The sequence below is a fragment of the Coffea eugenioides genome, chromosome 2 (genome assembly GCF_003713205.1).
Source record: "Coffea eugenioides isolate CCC68of chromosome 2, Ceug_1.0, whole genome shotgun sequence".
In the NCBI taxonomy this organism is placed as follows: domain Eukaryota; kingdom Viridiplantae; phylum Streptophyta; class Magnoliopsida; order Gentianales; family Rubiaceae; genus Coffea; species Coffea eugenioides.
Genome location: NC_040036.1, coordinates 17,401,635 through 17,416,446, shown reverse-complemented (window position 1 = coordinate 17,416,446; position 14,812 = coordinate 17,401,635). Strand labels below are relative to the sequence as shown.

Below are 14,812 nucleotides of genomic sequence, written 5' to 3'. Positions count from 1 at the left end.
TAGTCACCACTTGATGGTACACTATACTAGTACTGTTTAATTTCAGAATCCCACTATTTGATGTGAAACATACCAAGATATTAATTTCTGGTTAAATTTTGAACGCTCCATGCCCTTTCAAGCGTTGCAGACAGAGATGGAAGTAATACCATACGGAATCCTCCAAAAGTAACGTGGGTTGTCCATTTCACGCACACCTAAGAGCTGAATTGCATCTCAAGAGCACGTATATATATAGTTAAATTGGAGGGTATGTCGTTCCTAAACGTTTGATTAAATTAGGTTGGAGTAGAAATTCAAGTATGCTGTGGCAGAAGCGAGCGCTGTAGGGCCAAAAAGAACGAACCATTTTCAAATGTTCCGTACAGCTTCCAGGAGAGGAGAGTAGAGACAAATGGCTGGCTGAGACGTTTCTAGACGGTCCTCCGTTGTGCTCTAGACAACCAAACTAGTGCAGTCACATACAGAGTAGCACTACTACATAGCTACACTGCGTACACACTTGGAGGTGACACTTATTTCGAACGTCAGGTCACGTACAGATTCAGCAGCATTATTCTGCGTTTCTTTCCGTAGGAGAAAAAAAGAAAATTATGAAGGGACACTCAAATTATTATTGTATTAGTCATGTTGTTTGTTGTCTTTGATCTTCTACAGCCATATTATTATATATTTGTATAAAGATTAACGTCAAAACAACTATTGACTTGTCACGCTTCGAAAGTGCTGGAGAGCTGATGGGTTCAATTTGCAAATGGGCCAAGGTGATAGCTCTCCAGCTCCTCAACCTCTACCGTCGAATACAGCTTATTGCTGGTTGACAAAAAATGGTTAGGGCCCTTTAGAAAAAGCAAGATATCTTTTTTTACAGTGATTTTAGTAAAATACAAGAAGGATTTTGGTATATACCGAATGATAAAATGATGATTCAAGGAATGTTAGCCGCAAAATGGTGACCCCCCACCCCACAATTTGAGCTCTGCCCATGCCGCCTCAAATCAGCAAATTCACAGTTCCCCTTTCGTTTCTTGAATTCCATTAGTCACCCGCTAAAGCAAAAACATCAGCAACATCTTATGATGCAGACAAGTGTTCGGCCTGTATGGGAGTTCTGTTGGATTTTTGCTGAAGTACCCTAGGAAAGTGTGACTGTTGCAGAAACCAGATCAGCAGAAACAATACAGCCAATTGATCATCGTAATAATGCATCCAATAATCCTATTAATGGGTGTGACACAGAAAGAGAGTCATGGTCGTAGATGTTATCACTATGATATTTGATTGCAATTATATATATATATATTATATATATTTTGTTTTCTGGGTGTGCTTGCTTTGCTAGGGATATAAAAACCAAAGATTGCCAGATTTCTCGTGAAAGCTCACATGCCAATGAAAGCCCACTAGCCAGCAGCCCTTCGATATCTCAATTCAACAAACATTCACGCATTTCCTCCTCCTTAATCAGTCCTTCGGTTTTCAAACTCCTCCATCACCTCCCAATCAACTTTTACTAGTATTACTGCATAACTAACGGCTTTTCGCTAGAATCTTGGCCACTAACTTCCAAGTACTGGGAATTCGGATTCTCGTAGTCGTTTGATCTTTTTTTCTTCTTGATCAGGGATTGGGCCAATTGTCTTGCTTTTGCACCTGATTTCCATGTAAGGCCCTTCATTAATGTGAAAGATTCATTTTTTTAGCTTTTCTCGTTGTAGACGCTCTATCCTAGCGGGAGTTATTAGTAGTAAGAGTATTATATTGGATAAGAAAAATGGTAACTTTGATTAAGGGTCACATTTGGCTGTCTCCATTCGTTAATTAGCACATAGTACTAGAATCTTTATGTGATTTATACTTTACTTGGTTACTTAGATTGCTTCTGTCACTTTACTGGGACTAGAGATAGCGCTCTTGCTTCTTCACCTGTGATCCTTCTTACTAATTTTTTCTTTTGGGTTCAATCGCAAGCTACTGATTCGAGTAATTCTGGGTTGGTTGTGGTAGTGAGACAAGCATGGCGATGGATACTGGCTTTGCAACAATGAAAACCACTGCCCACTTGGCAACAGTAAATGGAGAAAATGGAATTTGGGGGGAGAGGGTCAAAGGCAGCCTAAATGGCAATTTTTGGGTTAATCAGTTGGCAAAAAGCTTAAAACTTGACTACGAAAAGAAACAGAAATTTAAACCTGGGGCTGCTTTCTCGGTCATCACCAGAGAAACTGGAAAAGAGACTCTGGTAAGTTCATTTTAGAGAATTTGTTTTTGGAGATTTTTGCTTGTTGATCCATCAGCCTTGAAGAATAAGTGAATAACTAGGTTCAAATGGTTCCAGTAAACTTGGAAGCGCTGCATGATATGTTTTTTGATGTTACCACTGTTTCGTTAATGTGCTGTTATAATTTTCTTGATATGCCTGTTGGATCTGTGATTCAGACCATAGAAGCACCACGTTTTGAGAGACGGAGGGCGGACCCTAAGAATGTGGCTGCTATCATACTAGGAGGAGGTGCTGGGACTCAACTTTTCCCTCTGACGAGCAGAACTGCAACTCCTGCTGTAAGATCATAATTCTGGTCTCTTGTGCCTGTTTAAATATCTGGTTTTCTAGTTATTTGATAAAAGTAGATTTACCTTGCAATTTGTGTTATACTGTTCTTTTCAGAATGTATTAATTTTGTTATGTCACATTGGTTTCAGGTCCCAGTTGGAGGATGCTATAGACTTATAGACATTCCAATGAGTAACTGCATCAATAGTGGCATTAACAAGATTTTCGTGCTGACTCAATTCAACTCTGCTTCACTGAATCGTCATATTGCTCGAACCTATCATGGAAATGGTGTGAACTTTGGAGATGGATTTGTAGAGGTAGGAATCTGTTATTGTTGTATTCCTCTGTCATTTATTAAACTAAGTTCCAATATAGTAATTGAACTTTGATGCAATAATTGAAAAGAAACTAAGGCCTTGATAATTGAGGTACAAGAGAAGCTAGAGTGAAATAGGGACGGGACTCAAAACTCTCTGTAAGATAATTGTTTAGATCCGCTGAATTAGTATGCAGAAAGAAAGAAAAGGTTATACCTCTTCCTTCAAAACGTGTTTTTTTATATAGAACTTAATGTGGAGTGGAGTATTTGGTAACTTTGTATCAAACAGGTTCTGGCAGCAACACAAACTTCAGGGGAAGCAGGAATGAAGTGGTTCCAAGGAACTGCAGACGCTGTTCGCCAATTTCTATGGATGTTTGAGGTCAGTGCTTCTTTTTTCAGGTCCAGTATGCTATTTCACTTTGATCCATATAAGATCTAACTCAATAGTATCTCAGCAAATCATCTACTCTGCTTTTATCGGCTTCATATTGTTATTAGTTTACATGGATATCTACTATTTTCTATCATAATTTTATAATACTAGAAATGCTTTTTCATTTACTTAAATTTAAATCTCATAGGATGCAAGGAACAAGGACATTGATAACATACTCATTTTGTCTGGAGATCAACTTTACCGGATGGACTACATGGACTTTGTGCAGGTCTGTTCATCCTAAACTATTGTTTTTGGATACTTGTGTACCTAATATTTAAATGTGTCATTAATGCTTCAGATCCTTTGACAGAATCATGTTGATCGGAATGCTGATATCACACTTTCATGTGTCCCAGTTGGTGAGAGGTCTGTTAGAAAGCTTTACTTGTCAATCAACAACTCGCTTTAAATCATGTTCTACCTGCTACTTGTTATTTCAGTTGTTCTTACTATTGGATTCCTTTACCAAAATTGAGAGAAACTTCCTATTGGATTTCATGAATGCCGGTTTTCAATGTGATGGGAGAGGGAGGAGTCAACAAGTGACAAGAAATTTTCTTTTAGATATTTTGTAGATTCAAATGTATTTTTGGGTTGTAATTAGATGTGAAAGTCTTATCTATTTCGCATCAAATGGTTTTGCTTGGCAGCCGTGCTTCAGAATTTGGACTTGTGAAGATTGACAGCAGAGGCAAAGTGGTCCAGTTTTCTGAAAAACCCAAAGGTTCTGATCTGAAGGCAATGGTGAGCATGTGAATTGATAAACCTGCTTTCTGATCTGAAATTTCTTTTTTCTTTTGCAAAAGGTTGTTTTTCAAGTTCAAGCCTATTTCTTTGTGAAATTTATCTGCCAGTTCTGCAGCTAGTAATCCAAACATCATAGCTAAAAGAGACTTTTTGTTTGCAACTTACCCCTTGTATTTTTAGATACGCTGCAAAAGCTGCTGCTTACTTTAGTAGCTATTATACATGGGTAACTATTATTTCCTTACCTCATTTTTTTGGAGGCACTCCAGGTTTCAAAAGCTGAATTAAAAGATTTGAAAAGTATAAGATACACACCTCTGTTCGTGAAAGCCGTCAATTCAAATTGTCAGGCTATTTCAATATACAACTGTTTTTTAATTTTTTGTCTTTCACTGCAGCATGTGGATACTACCATCCTGGGTTTGTCTCCACAAGAAGCATTCAAATCTCCTTATATTGCTTCGATGGGAGTTTATGTATTTAAGACAGATGTACTGCTGCAGCTTTTGAAATGGAGGTATCCTACATCGAATGACTTTGGATCTGAAATCATACCTTCAGTTGTTAAGGAGCGTAATGTCAGAGTAAGCCAACTAACTTTCAAATTTTGCTCTGTGCATATAAGTAACCGACCACGTTTCACTTTTTGTCTTCAGAAAAATACCCATCCATGACAATGGGCATCATTTTTACAGGCTTATATATTCAGAGACTACTGGGAGGATATAGGAACAATTAAATCTTTCTATGAATCTAACTTAGCCCTGACAGATGAGGTTTGTCTGTTTGTCTTTCTCTTGCCTCTTTCACAAGTATTTAAGTCATTTTGAAATCTAAATTTCTGTTTGTGATTTCAATGTTTTGATACATCCCAAAATATTTGTTTGAAGAGATTGAATTCATGCCTGGGCCCAAATGGAAATCTGAAATTAGCTCTTCATATGTCTTTGCATATGCTTCTGAAAGATTTAAGAAAATGTTTCAATTGCAGTTCGCAAAGTTTCAATTTTATGACCCAAAGACACCTTTCTTCACATCTCCCCGATTCTTGCCTCCAACCAAGATAGATAAATGCCAGGTAATCTTGTGTATTTGAGCATGACTAACTATAGTTTATGACTTTATGCATCTGGTATCTGATAACTCAAAAACATTTCGCAGATTATGGATTCAATAATCTCACATGGATGCTTCTTGAGAGAGTGTACTGTTGAACATTCTATTGTGGGTGAAAGATCACGTTTAGATTATGGTGTGGAACTGAAGGTTTGATTAATGCTCAGCTACTATGATCATGATGATGCTTATTCATGGCAAACTGGTGACAACAAATATAGACTGGTTTGGTACTTGGTAATAAATCATCATTTCAACTGCCTTTTACAGGATACCTTCATGATGGGGGCTGACTATTACCAAACTGAGTCAGAAATAGCTTCTCTCCTTGCCGAAGGGAAAGTACCCATCGGTATTGGACAGAATACAAAAATCAGGTATGTTGACATTTTGTAAGTTCAGTTCCTATCATAACATAATTCCTCGTTCAATCCTGACATCTTACTCGGCAAACATGTATGCAGGAATTGCATAATTGACAAGAATGCAAAGATTGGGAAGGATGTGGCCATCCTGAATAAAGATGTAAGCTTAAGCATCTTTTGCTTGCTGGACTAAGTATCAATTCCCAATTTTTGGTATAATAATAAAAATAGACTAATCCAAGGAAATATCATCTATGCATTCTACGAATTCTCAGGGTGTTCAAGAAGCAGACCGACCTGAAGAAGGGTTCTACATTCGGGCAGGCATCACCGTAATACTGGAGAAAGCAACAATTAATGATCGTACGGTGATATGATATGATCTCTTGCATCTACGGGGTGCTTGGAAGTTGGTGATGGGCAAGAACCTAGAGATATGACGATTGAACCACCCTTTTTCCGGTGATACCCATTGCAACCGGTGGTTCCAGTACGGAGCTCCAGGGAGCATGAATCGCAACATCTATAGCCTATGTCTAGGAGCCGATGCTTTGTTAGAGTGTTAGTCCATAATAAAACTGGGCTGAGCTTTCCAGTTGCCTCCTCCTGTTTTGCTCGTAGTTTTGCTTATTATACATAGGATTAATCAATCAAACTTCTTCTGTAACATATCAACACGACGGTAACTGCACAATCATCTCTTGTGCAATTACCTTTTTTGGGTGCGAGAATACAGTTATGGATCCATGTAAATACCCTGAACCACGCCAGAGTTGCGCTTATAAAGTTTCATTTATTTGAGAAAAGAAATACTCAAGAGACTTGCAAGAACTGATAGTGTTGTAAAAATTTCTTAATCTGTATATGCGATTGCTAGCGACCCAACAAGAAGTTCTGCTCGTTAAAATCAGTCATGAGGCCAGCACAAGGTATCACCAGAAGCATCCCGCGGCACTTTTACAACAAATGGGCTGGGAAATTACCTGATCTTTAACGTGAGCAACTCGGAAAATTAGAAAGGAAGGCAGGATACGCGAGCCATCAATAGATAAAATATCCACAAGCTGAAGGGAAGATCACGATAAATATGCAAAGCAGCAAAATGTCAAATTGTACACCAGTGCAAGTCAAAAAGGTTGTAGTTTAGCTTTAATGAAACTTATCTTCATATTCCCCTCTTTCCATTTTATTAGTCGCGGTTTCAATTTTTATCCATCCCAGAACCCAACTTGTAGGGGAAAACAGACGCAAAAGCAAATTTCAAACGATATAAACAAATCCTTTGATGCGTATATGACGAAGGAAATTTCAAGAATCAGCCATGAAGTCGAAACCCATTCTTCAATGTCAATATCTAGGTGGCAAACAAGAAGAAAAGTTGATATGAGAAATATAAACAAGGCGGTTAAAGATTCAGATAGCGTACTAGTGGAGAAGAGAGAAGCCTGCTGCAGAAACTTTGGCCAGTGCTGATAATGATCCCAGATCGTCCCTTTGATTCAGCCACGGCCTCCAACTCTTTCTTTCATCACATTCCCATCAACTCCATCTCAGAAATAATCACCACCAAAGTTCCATTCCGGGTACTACATTGCCAATGAATTTCTATCCCACCTTTTCTGCAAGAATTGTTTCGTTCAGTTCTGCTCTATAACTTCTGTCTTGCATGGATAGATGTTACACCATTAAAAATAATACGTTACTTTACAAAACAACCACCAGTACTAAAGCTTCTCCTTTCTTATTCTACATACCAGCGAAGTACAAAAGAGGAAATTTTAATTAAAAAAAAAAAATACAGAGACAAAAATGTACTCACTAATGCCATAAGCAGGCTTTCAAACACCACAAGCACCAAAAATTAGACTTGATCAAGAGTAGTAGCTTTCTAGCTATCTCTTCCTCTTCAAAGTAGGACACAGTCCTTTTTGGATGAATACTTTCATAAACCCCTGGTGTTCCAAACTATAAAAGATCCCCTCCTCCGGAATTCACATGTTTGAAAACCATTCATGGCCTTTCCCATCAGGGCCATAGCAGCAATGCTCGGGCATTGCTTGTCTTGAAGGTCCTCAGATGCCAATTTTGAACTCTGTGGCTTAAAAACCACCATTGCATCAGGCTTCTTTTGTGGCATTCCAGATTGATTATGACACCACCTCCGTATCCAAGACGGCGAGGTCAATGTATCCTTGCCTTTCTTCGCTGCATCCGTGGAGGATGACTCACCATACCTTCTTAAGGCAGTCGCATCATCTAACACCATCAATTCTTTACCAGGTAGTTTACTAACAGTCGGCTCCGAGTTAACCACACTGCCTTTGAGAATTTTTCCTGAAGACAAATTGCTTTTCTCATGGCAACTTTCCTTACCCATATTTGAGCTCTTTGTACCTAAACTAAAAGATTCCGAAGCACTCAATCTAAGACGCTTAATCCATCGGTTGCTTGGCTCTGGTTTCGAAGAACCACCAGCATAGCAGTCTGATTCAGATTGACTTGGCTGCTCTGCATGGGCAAGGAGTGTTTCCATGTCCAAGCTTTGAGTTCTTGATGAGCTTGGATCCACATTATCTCCAGAAGGTAAAGCAGGCAGCTCCAAGTTGATATCAGGTAGTTTGATACTATGCCGTCTGTGTCCAGCTTCCCCCGTTGAACCGATAATAACTTGAGGTGTTATTAAGCTCATTCTGAGGTCCTGCATAAGCAAAAATTATCACTATTATAGTGAACGACCTCTGCACCATAGTCCTATCTCCACTTTGTTTCAATTTTGTATGTTGGAGGGGGAACCAGAAAAAGCATGGAAGATGAAAGCAGAGGAAGAAAGAAAGAGAGGTGGAAGAGAGGAAGACAAGCGCGACAAACTTGAATAAAATAGAAAACAACTACTTTAGAGGGGAGGGGTGGGTAGAAAGAGGAAAAGAAGTCAGTTTATGTAAAAGGCTAGACTCTTGGGAGTAAAACAAGAACTTTCTGTCCACTATTTATTGAAAATGCATGCACTATGGATCTTCCATGCTTGACGACTACTATGGTCGTGCATTATTGCACACAATAACCTCCTCAAGTTAAATTCTACTAGCAACGGTGATTGAAAGGATTGACTGAGGCCAGGTAACTCCATATCAGCTTTTGGTTGCTTCATTATGCTTTCACGTAATCTCCAATGCGCAGCAGATTACATTCGTTTTGGTAGACTGTAAATGTGGACCAACAGTACCAATTCAATTTAGGTACAACTTAAAGAAGTTGTTAAGACCTCTAACTACCAAGAGAAAGCATATGTTTTGCCACTAATTCCCACATGAAGCAGATGTATTTGGTATTAACTAATTTGTGAAAAATCCAGATGACTAAGTAGTGATCATCATTCACACTACATACACTTCCTATAAAGTGTATGCAGAAAAGATCTCTCATCTACATGTCAAAATTAACTTTGTTGACAAAAACAAATACAGTGACACGTTTCATGATTAAAAAAGAGGACTTTTTTTTTGGGAGAAATGATGGTGGATATTCAATTTATCTAGCCAATAAATTCAAAATGAACAAGAAAATCACTTCATATAGTTTTCCCTTAATCTTGAAGACCATTGCAATCAAGTTCTAAATTTATCACTTGCAACCTTACTTCCTTCCAGTGGCATGGAAGCACCATCAATTTACTTCAAATTTCTCTGACAAATTATTTTTTGGAAGAAGAAGACAGATCGATCAGCTTACAAAGTAGCACATAACAGCTGAAGAATAGATTGAAAGGAAACAATCTAAAGGCTTGTTTGTCAGAAGAGTCAAATATGTCGAAGATGTACCTTATTTGGTGGAGAAGAGTTTGCACCTGGAACAGTGAAGAAGAGAAATAAACTCAGACAGTAAAAATACATAAGCCTAGTTAGCAATACAACTTCAGACAAACACAATGCTTTAGCTCTCCAGAAAAGCTTCCGATAAGCATCAGATACACATGGTATATATCTATTAATATGATTATCAAAAAATTTCAACATTAACTAAATGTCATTATTTAAAGGTAATACATACCGAAAAGCTGGTTCTTCTCCTTTAACTCATCCAGATCCATGGTGTCTGTTTCAGCTGATGATTCATTTTTTAGGTTAGAGCCATCTACAACCTTTTTCCCTCCTCTTTTCATGGAATTGCCCAAAGCCTTCAAATCTTCAGCATAAAAGAATCTACCTGAAGTATTCACATCTCCAACATTTTCTTTCCCTTCAGTATCAGTAGATTCACCAAGGGACTGAATCTTTGCCCCTTGTTGACTAGAGAATGGAGATAGACTTTGGAAATTAAAGAATGTATTTCCATTCAATCCAGTGCATTCTCTTGAACTTGTGTACGTTTGTTTTTCTTTAAATGAGTTAAGGTCAGTCTTCTTCTTCTTTGTTATCAACCAACTTTGAGTTGTCTGAGAAAATCTGGGATGATCTCCATGCAGCGGGACTACAGAGTCCACAGTAGTGCAGATTCTCATGGTCTCGACATCCTGAAGTGACTCTGAAAATTTCCGTAGTGAGTTAGAGCCATGATATAACCTCTGTGGGCTGGTTGGCTCCTGAAGATTGGACCGATTCTGGAAAAGACTGATACCAGATAAATTCTGCATCCTCCGGAATTGTTCTCCACCAAATATTGGCAAGTGATTGTTGCTTGCCCGGGGATCCATTTGGAACAGCGATGCCTTATTCTGCCGCATAAATGAAGTTAAAGATCTCGCAGATTTTGAGTGCCTTTCAACTTTTTCTTCACAAACCAAAAACGTTGACTGTCTCTGATAATCAAAGTTTTCACGCTCAAAAACACGCTCTTCAGAAGTTGGCAAAGGCTTGCCCCTTGCCAGTGGAAGCACAGGTATTCTGTCATCCCCATTTTCAATTCCACACTGCACCATGTGATTTGATGATCTAGGAAGTTCTTCTAGAAAAGGCCTTGAAATCACAAAGCTGCTATCTCTAAACACCCGACTAGTTTCTCCAGGTTCTTTGTTAATCTGTAACAGTTCATCAGACCCAGAATCACACTCTCTAGATGGAATTTTGTTAACATCTGGAGTTACTGTGATAGGCGGGAGCATATAGCTGCTCCCAAGAGATAGTGTATGCATATTGGAGTCAAGGTTGCTAGTTATCCGTGGCCTTAATGCTTTCATATCACAAATTTCTTTGCTATTCTTTACAGCTGAAACATTCTCGGCAACTGTGCCTGGACCATCTGTTGGGAAAGATTGAAATGCTAGCTTTTTAGTTCCCAAGGTTGTTGAAGTCGTTCTGAAATTCTCATTTATGAAATTGAAATTTCCAGTTTCAATTCCTCTGGTTTCTTTAGCTGGCGAGTAACTGTTGGACTCTATCGCTTTCTCTCTACTCAACAGATAATCGTTGGCAGCATAACAATTTTGTTTGTTTCCAAAAGAAGTAGATGAAATATTATGATTCGGTGTAACACTATCACAACTTCTTCGTGTCCAATGAGACATCCAAACAGAATGGTAAGTGTGTAAAGCTTCACCAGATTTTCCATCACAACCATTGCATGCATGAACTAAATGATCTGACATGATGAGTCAACTCACCAACCTGTAAGTACCCCTCAAGAGGTCATGAGGTGTTTACCTAATCAAGACCAGGCAAAGAGAATTGTCAGGCCATCACGAGAAGGTAAGGTTCTAAAACAAACATCTCACATGATCATCATACTTAAGTTAATGCAGATGACTCTACAGAAGTGATAAAGCCACATGTATCAGATGGTGGCTGATTTTCCCCTTGCCATCTCTACTTCGCCCCAAACACACATACAAACAATTGGGAAGAAAAAAAATATTAAAAAAGAAGGGACAGTCTCAGATGCGTTACAGGAATTTTAGACCTTCCTAAAAAGTCGCCATAGATGCATAACCAAAATGTAGAGCTCATGCGGGCATCTCTGTGATAAGATGCTAAAATGAGGTGACAGCTTTCCCTACTGAAAACCTTCTTTAACACAAGCTTGAATTTTAGTACTGAAGTCTGAAACCAAAGGCAACTCTTACTTCATCTCAATTTGTATACTTATTCTTTTATTACTTTTGGTTGCAAAGAGATAGAAGGTTCTAAAACCATTGCTATAGGCTAAATAAATATTAGTGCTGTTTCCCGAAAACTCCTGATTGTTGACCTGGTTCTAGAATATGGAAAACTACTTCAGATATAACATGGATTTTGTCACATGTAATCATACCACGATTAGTAGCATAGTTTAGCAGTGAGGGTTATGGCGACCAAGAGGTCGTATCATTTACCGCAAGTTCATACATAAGAAGCAGCGTAGTTTTGTGTTGAAGCGATAGATCAAACAATCAAGTGTGCATCAACTACTTCCGTGATCTGCAAGGACGATTAGAACTGATCAAGTTGAGCATATGGGAGAAGTATTTGAATAACAACTACCAGCAAGTGAATATTGGAATGACTTAGCCCATTCTGTACTGGCAACATCCTTGTTACACGACTTTAAAAAATACAAAACAGAGCAAAATGATGCCTGCATTTATGCTACTTACATAATGAGAACTATTAAAACCTACAATTAGCTAAGTGAGTTTAGCTGATTGTTAGCGTGGAAAAAGATTTGCTCTTTTTAACACTGATAAGAATGCGTACAGCCCCAACAACGCCATCTATAGAAATTCCCAGGTAACCCACAAAATTTTGCAAGCCAAGCTGGAGCAAAGAAGGTGAAGGGAGAAAGGGACAAAGATTTTTCCCATATATTACTTTCCACAATCTTCATGTAACGTTCTGGGATATGGGTTTGACTCGAAAGAAGTAAACTCACCTTCGATTTTAGCAGAAGAAATCAAAAGATCCGTTGAACCACCAAGGCTGCCGATTAAGCACGATGAAAGAAAGTTCAAATCCATGAAAGATACAAGAAAAGGAGCTCAAAGATACTGGGAAACAGATCGGAGTGGTTGTTTCTTGAATTTTGTACTACATAAAGGATAAAACTCAAAGAAAGGACTGAGGAGTAAGGAGGAGAGACGAGACAGTTATGTGGCCAGGGGAAGAAGCAACCAAAAACCAAGGAGTCAAAGTTACTGCTTGCAGTACTACAAACGGTGTGAACATAAGGTGGAAGAAGAATTAACTATACGCTGCTGGGGACAAGCCCGCGCGCGGTACGCGAGAGTTTTAACCTGTGGTAAAATATTTTTTCAAATGAATTTATAAATGATACAGTAGAATTAGAACTCTATAATAATATACTAATAGATTTCATATTGAATCGGTTGAAGTGCATAAAATTACTACCAGTAAATTGGTCAGATCCATAAATTTGCACAGTAATGGGTTTTATTAAATCGGTTGAAGTGTATGAAATTACAAGTAAATTGGTCAAATCAATAAATTTATGTATGATGGTTCAACTATTTAAAGTACCGCTAAACAGTAACAATTCCAATGAATAAATGCAAGTTCAAACAAATGGAAACAAAGTAAATTATCAAATCAATAATTTTTTCCAATTAGAGTAAAACGGGCATAATAAAGAACAAGACACTTGCCAACATCGTAATCATTGATATAAAATCTGCATATGCTTATATCAAAATATGTGTTCTTGTAATAAAAACTTGTTTTGTCTATTAATCTACACGTACCATCACACATTAACCCAACTGTGTATTCTTTTTTTTTTTTTTTTTTTCGACGGAGTGGGGTGTCCAGGTCAAGTCCGTAAAGGCGGCCCGACTAATCCCCACTCCGGCCCGGCCCAGCGCCCCAACCAGACCTAGCACGTTAAATGCACGGCAAATGCCCAACCCAACTGTGTATTCACTAAACAAAAATGCTGACATTTTCGATACATATTGGGGTGGGGTGCGGGGGGGGGGGGGTTGGGAAACAACAATTCAAACAAATTCAAGGAAGATATATGCAAATCAAATCTGCTAAAGTTTTACAAGCCAATTGAATTCCACTTTTTTGGTGCAAACTAAATTTACAACAAACTATTTTTTCTCATTAAAGAAACAATCCAAAATTTTCTTAAACAACAATAAATCAACAATTGACATGTATCAACTGTGAGGCAAAAATTAGATCCTACATTAATCAAGAAATTGCAATGGGCATATAACCCTTTGCTTACAATTTAACCACCTATAACAACGAACATCAATTTTTGTAAATACATATAAAAGATGTAACAAAATTCCTATGATTATACAATAGCTCCTAAGAAAATATTACAATAGAAAATTCACAATTTTTACTGTATCAAATAAACACCGAAAACTGCAAAAATAGAAAAAACAAATAGGTGCCCTTCCAAGGCAGTCAAACTGGCATCACTAAGGATTAGTACACCCGAGGTCCAGTGTTCGAGCCTTGTAACAAAAATGGGGAATAACCCAACAACCTGAATAAGGGTTGGGGTCTGAAGTGGGGCCAGGTCCTTTTCGTTTGTCAAAAAAATAAGCATATCTGTCCTATTACTTGTAACGAAATATAGAGTACCAGCACTTGAACTAAGATTCTTATTAAAAGCCTCTATTATTGCTAAGAAACTTAATAGCACAACAATTATACTTGTAGCGGATTGGAAATAATTCTTCAGCTATTGCACATTAAAATTCTATTGAACATAAATCAATTTTTAGAGTTGAATGGACATAACTCTCTAAACAGCCACACCAAAATATGAAATAGAACCAAGAGTGTTGGGTATTAAGAGCTTTTTTGAACCAATCATATTCAACATTAAGAGCCTCCATTAATGCACTTAAAAAGCTGCCCAACAATTACGAATGAAAGGGAAAAGGACTGCAATTGGACTTGTGCGTGGTTGCAATGTACGCGTTAAAACTGCTTTAAACATGACTCAATTACTAAATTCAATGCGGCCCACTTTAGCAGTACAAAATTTTGCAAGCCTTACCTATGGTGTGAAAATTGATTCACAATTTATTATTTGAACGTATAAAATTTTTTGACCGAATCATGACCATTAACTATTCAGGTCCTGCTCCCTTTCCGCCGAAGGCAGAAGAGAAAAGGCCTAGATAGGGAGTCGTATTACGGGAGTAGTAGATAGACATGGAACATCTATGTTTTGTCTGTTTCCAGCAAAATTCAGCTGACACGAATGCCATTGCTATGTTGAGCCGGGAAGATAAAAAAAATTTCATTTATCCATTTAAACAACAGAAAAGAAATGAGACCCCGGCCCTACCTCCTGTGCACTTTTTGCTTTCTGTG

General features: G+C 38.1%; 2 protein-coding genes across 6 annotated transcripts; one reads left to right on the top strand and one right to left on the bottom strand.

Moving 5' to 3' along the window:
- The first annotated feature begins 1,282 nt into the window (after positions 1–1,282).
- Positions 1,283–6,363, top strand: LOC113762275 (glucose-1-phosphate adenylyltransferase large subunit 1-like). 2 transcript variants are annotated; one of them, XM_027305654.1, is made up of 15 exons: positions 1,283–1,664; positions 2,008–2,242; positions 2,440–2,562; positions 2,704–2,874; positions 3,166–3,258; positions 3,461–3,544; positions 3,629–3,684; positions 3,969–4,062; positions 4,464–4,649; positions 4,761–4,841; positions 5,057–5,143; positions 5,227–5,331; positions 5,452–5,558; positions 5,646–5,706; positions 5,822–6,363. In XM_027305654.1, exons 2-15 carry the CDS (start codon positions 2,018–2,020, stop codon positions 5,921–5,923), a joined length of 1,575 nt encoding a protein of 524 aa, XP_027161455.1. In that variant the 5' UTR covers positions 1,283–1,664; positions 2,008–2,017; the 3' UTR covers positions 5,924–6,363. The 2 variants fall into 2 exon arrangements, with proteins under 2 accessions (XP_027161455.1, XP_027161456.1); XM_027305655.1 differs by having other exon boundaries at positions 1,972–2,242.
- A 453-nt stretch (positions 6,364–6,816) lies between these two features.
- On the bottom strand, positions 6,817–12,626 carry LOC113762274. 4 transcript variants are annotated; one of them, XR_003467184.1, is made up of 6 exons: positions 12,387–12,626; positions 11,851–11,935; positions 9,594–11,182; positions 9,365–9,390; positions 7,366–8,244; positions 6,817–7,165 (listed from the first exon to the last, which is right to left on the bottom strand). XR_003467184.1 is itself a non-coding variant. In XM_027305652.1 (5 exons), the coding sequence occupies exons 3-5, from the start codon at positions 11,125–11,127 to the stop codon at positions 7,489–7,491; spliced, it is 2,316 nt and encodes a 771-aa protein (XP_027161453.1). In that variant the 5' UTR covers positions 11,128–11,182; positions 11,790–11,935; positions 12,387–12,626; the 3' UTR covers positions 6,817–7,488. The 4 variants fall into 4 exon arrangements, 3 of the variants coding, with proteins under 3 accessions (XP_027161453.1, XP_027161452.1, XP_027161454.1); XM_027305652.1 differs by having other exon boundaries at positions 6,817–8,244; positions 11,790–11,935; XM_027305651.1 differs by having other exon boundaries at positions 6,817–8,244.
- Positions 12,627–14,812: the final 2,186 nt, after the last annotated feature.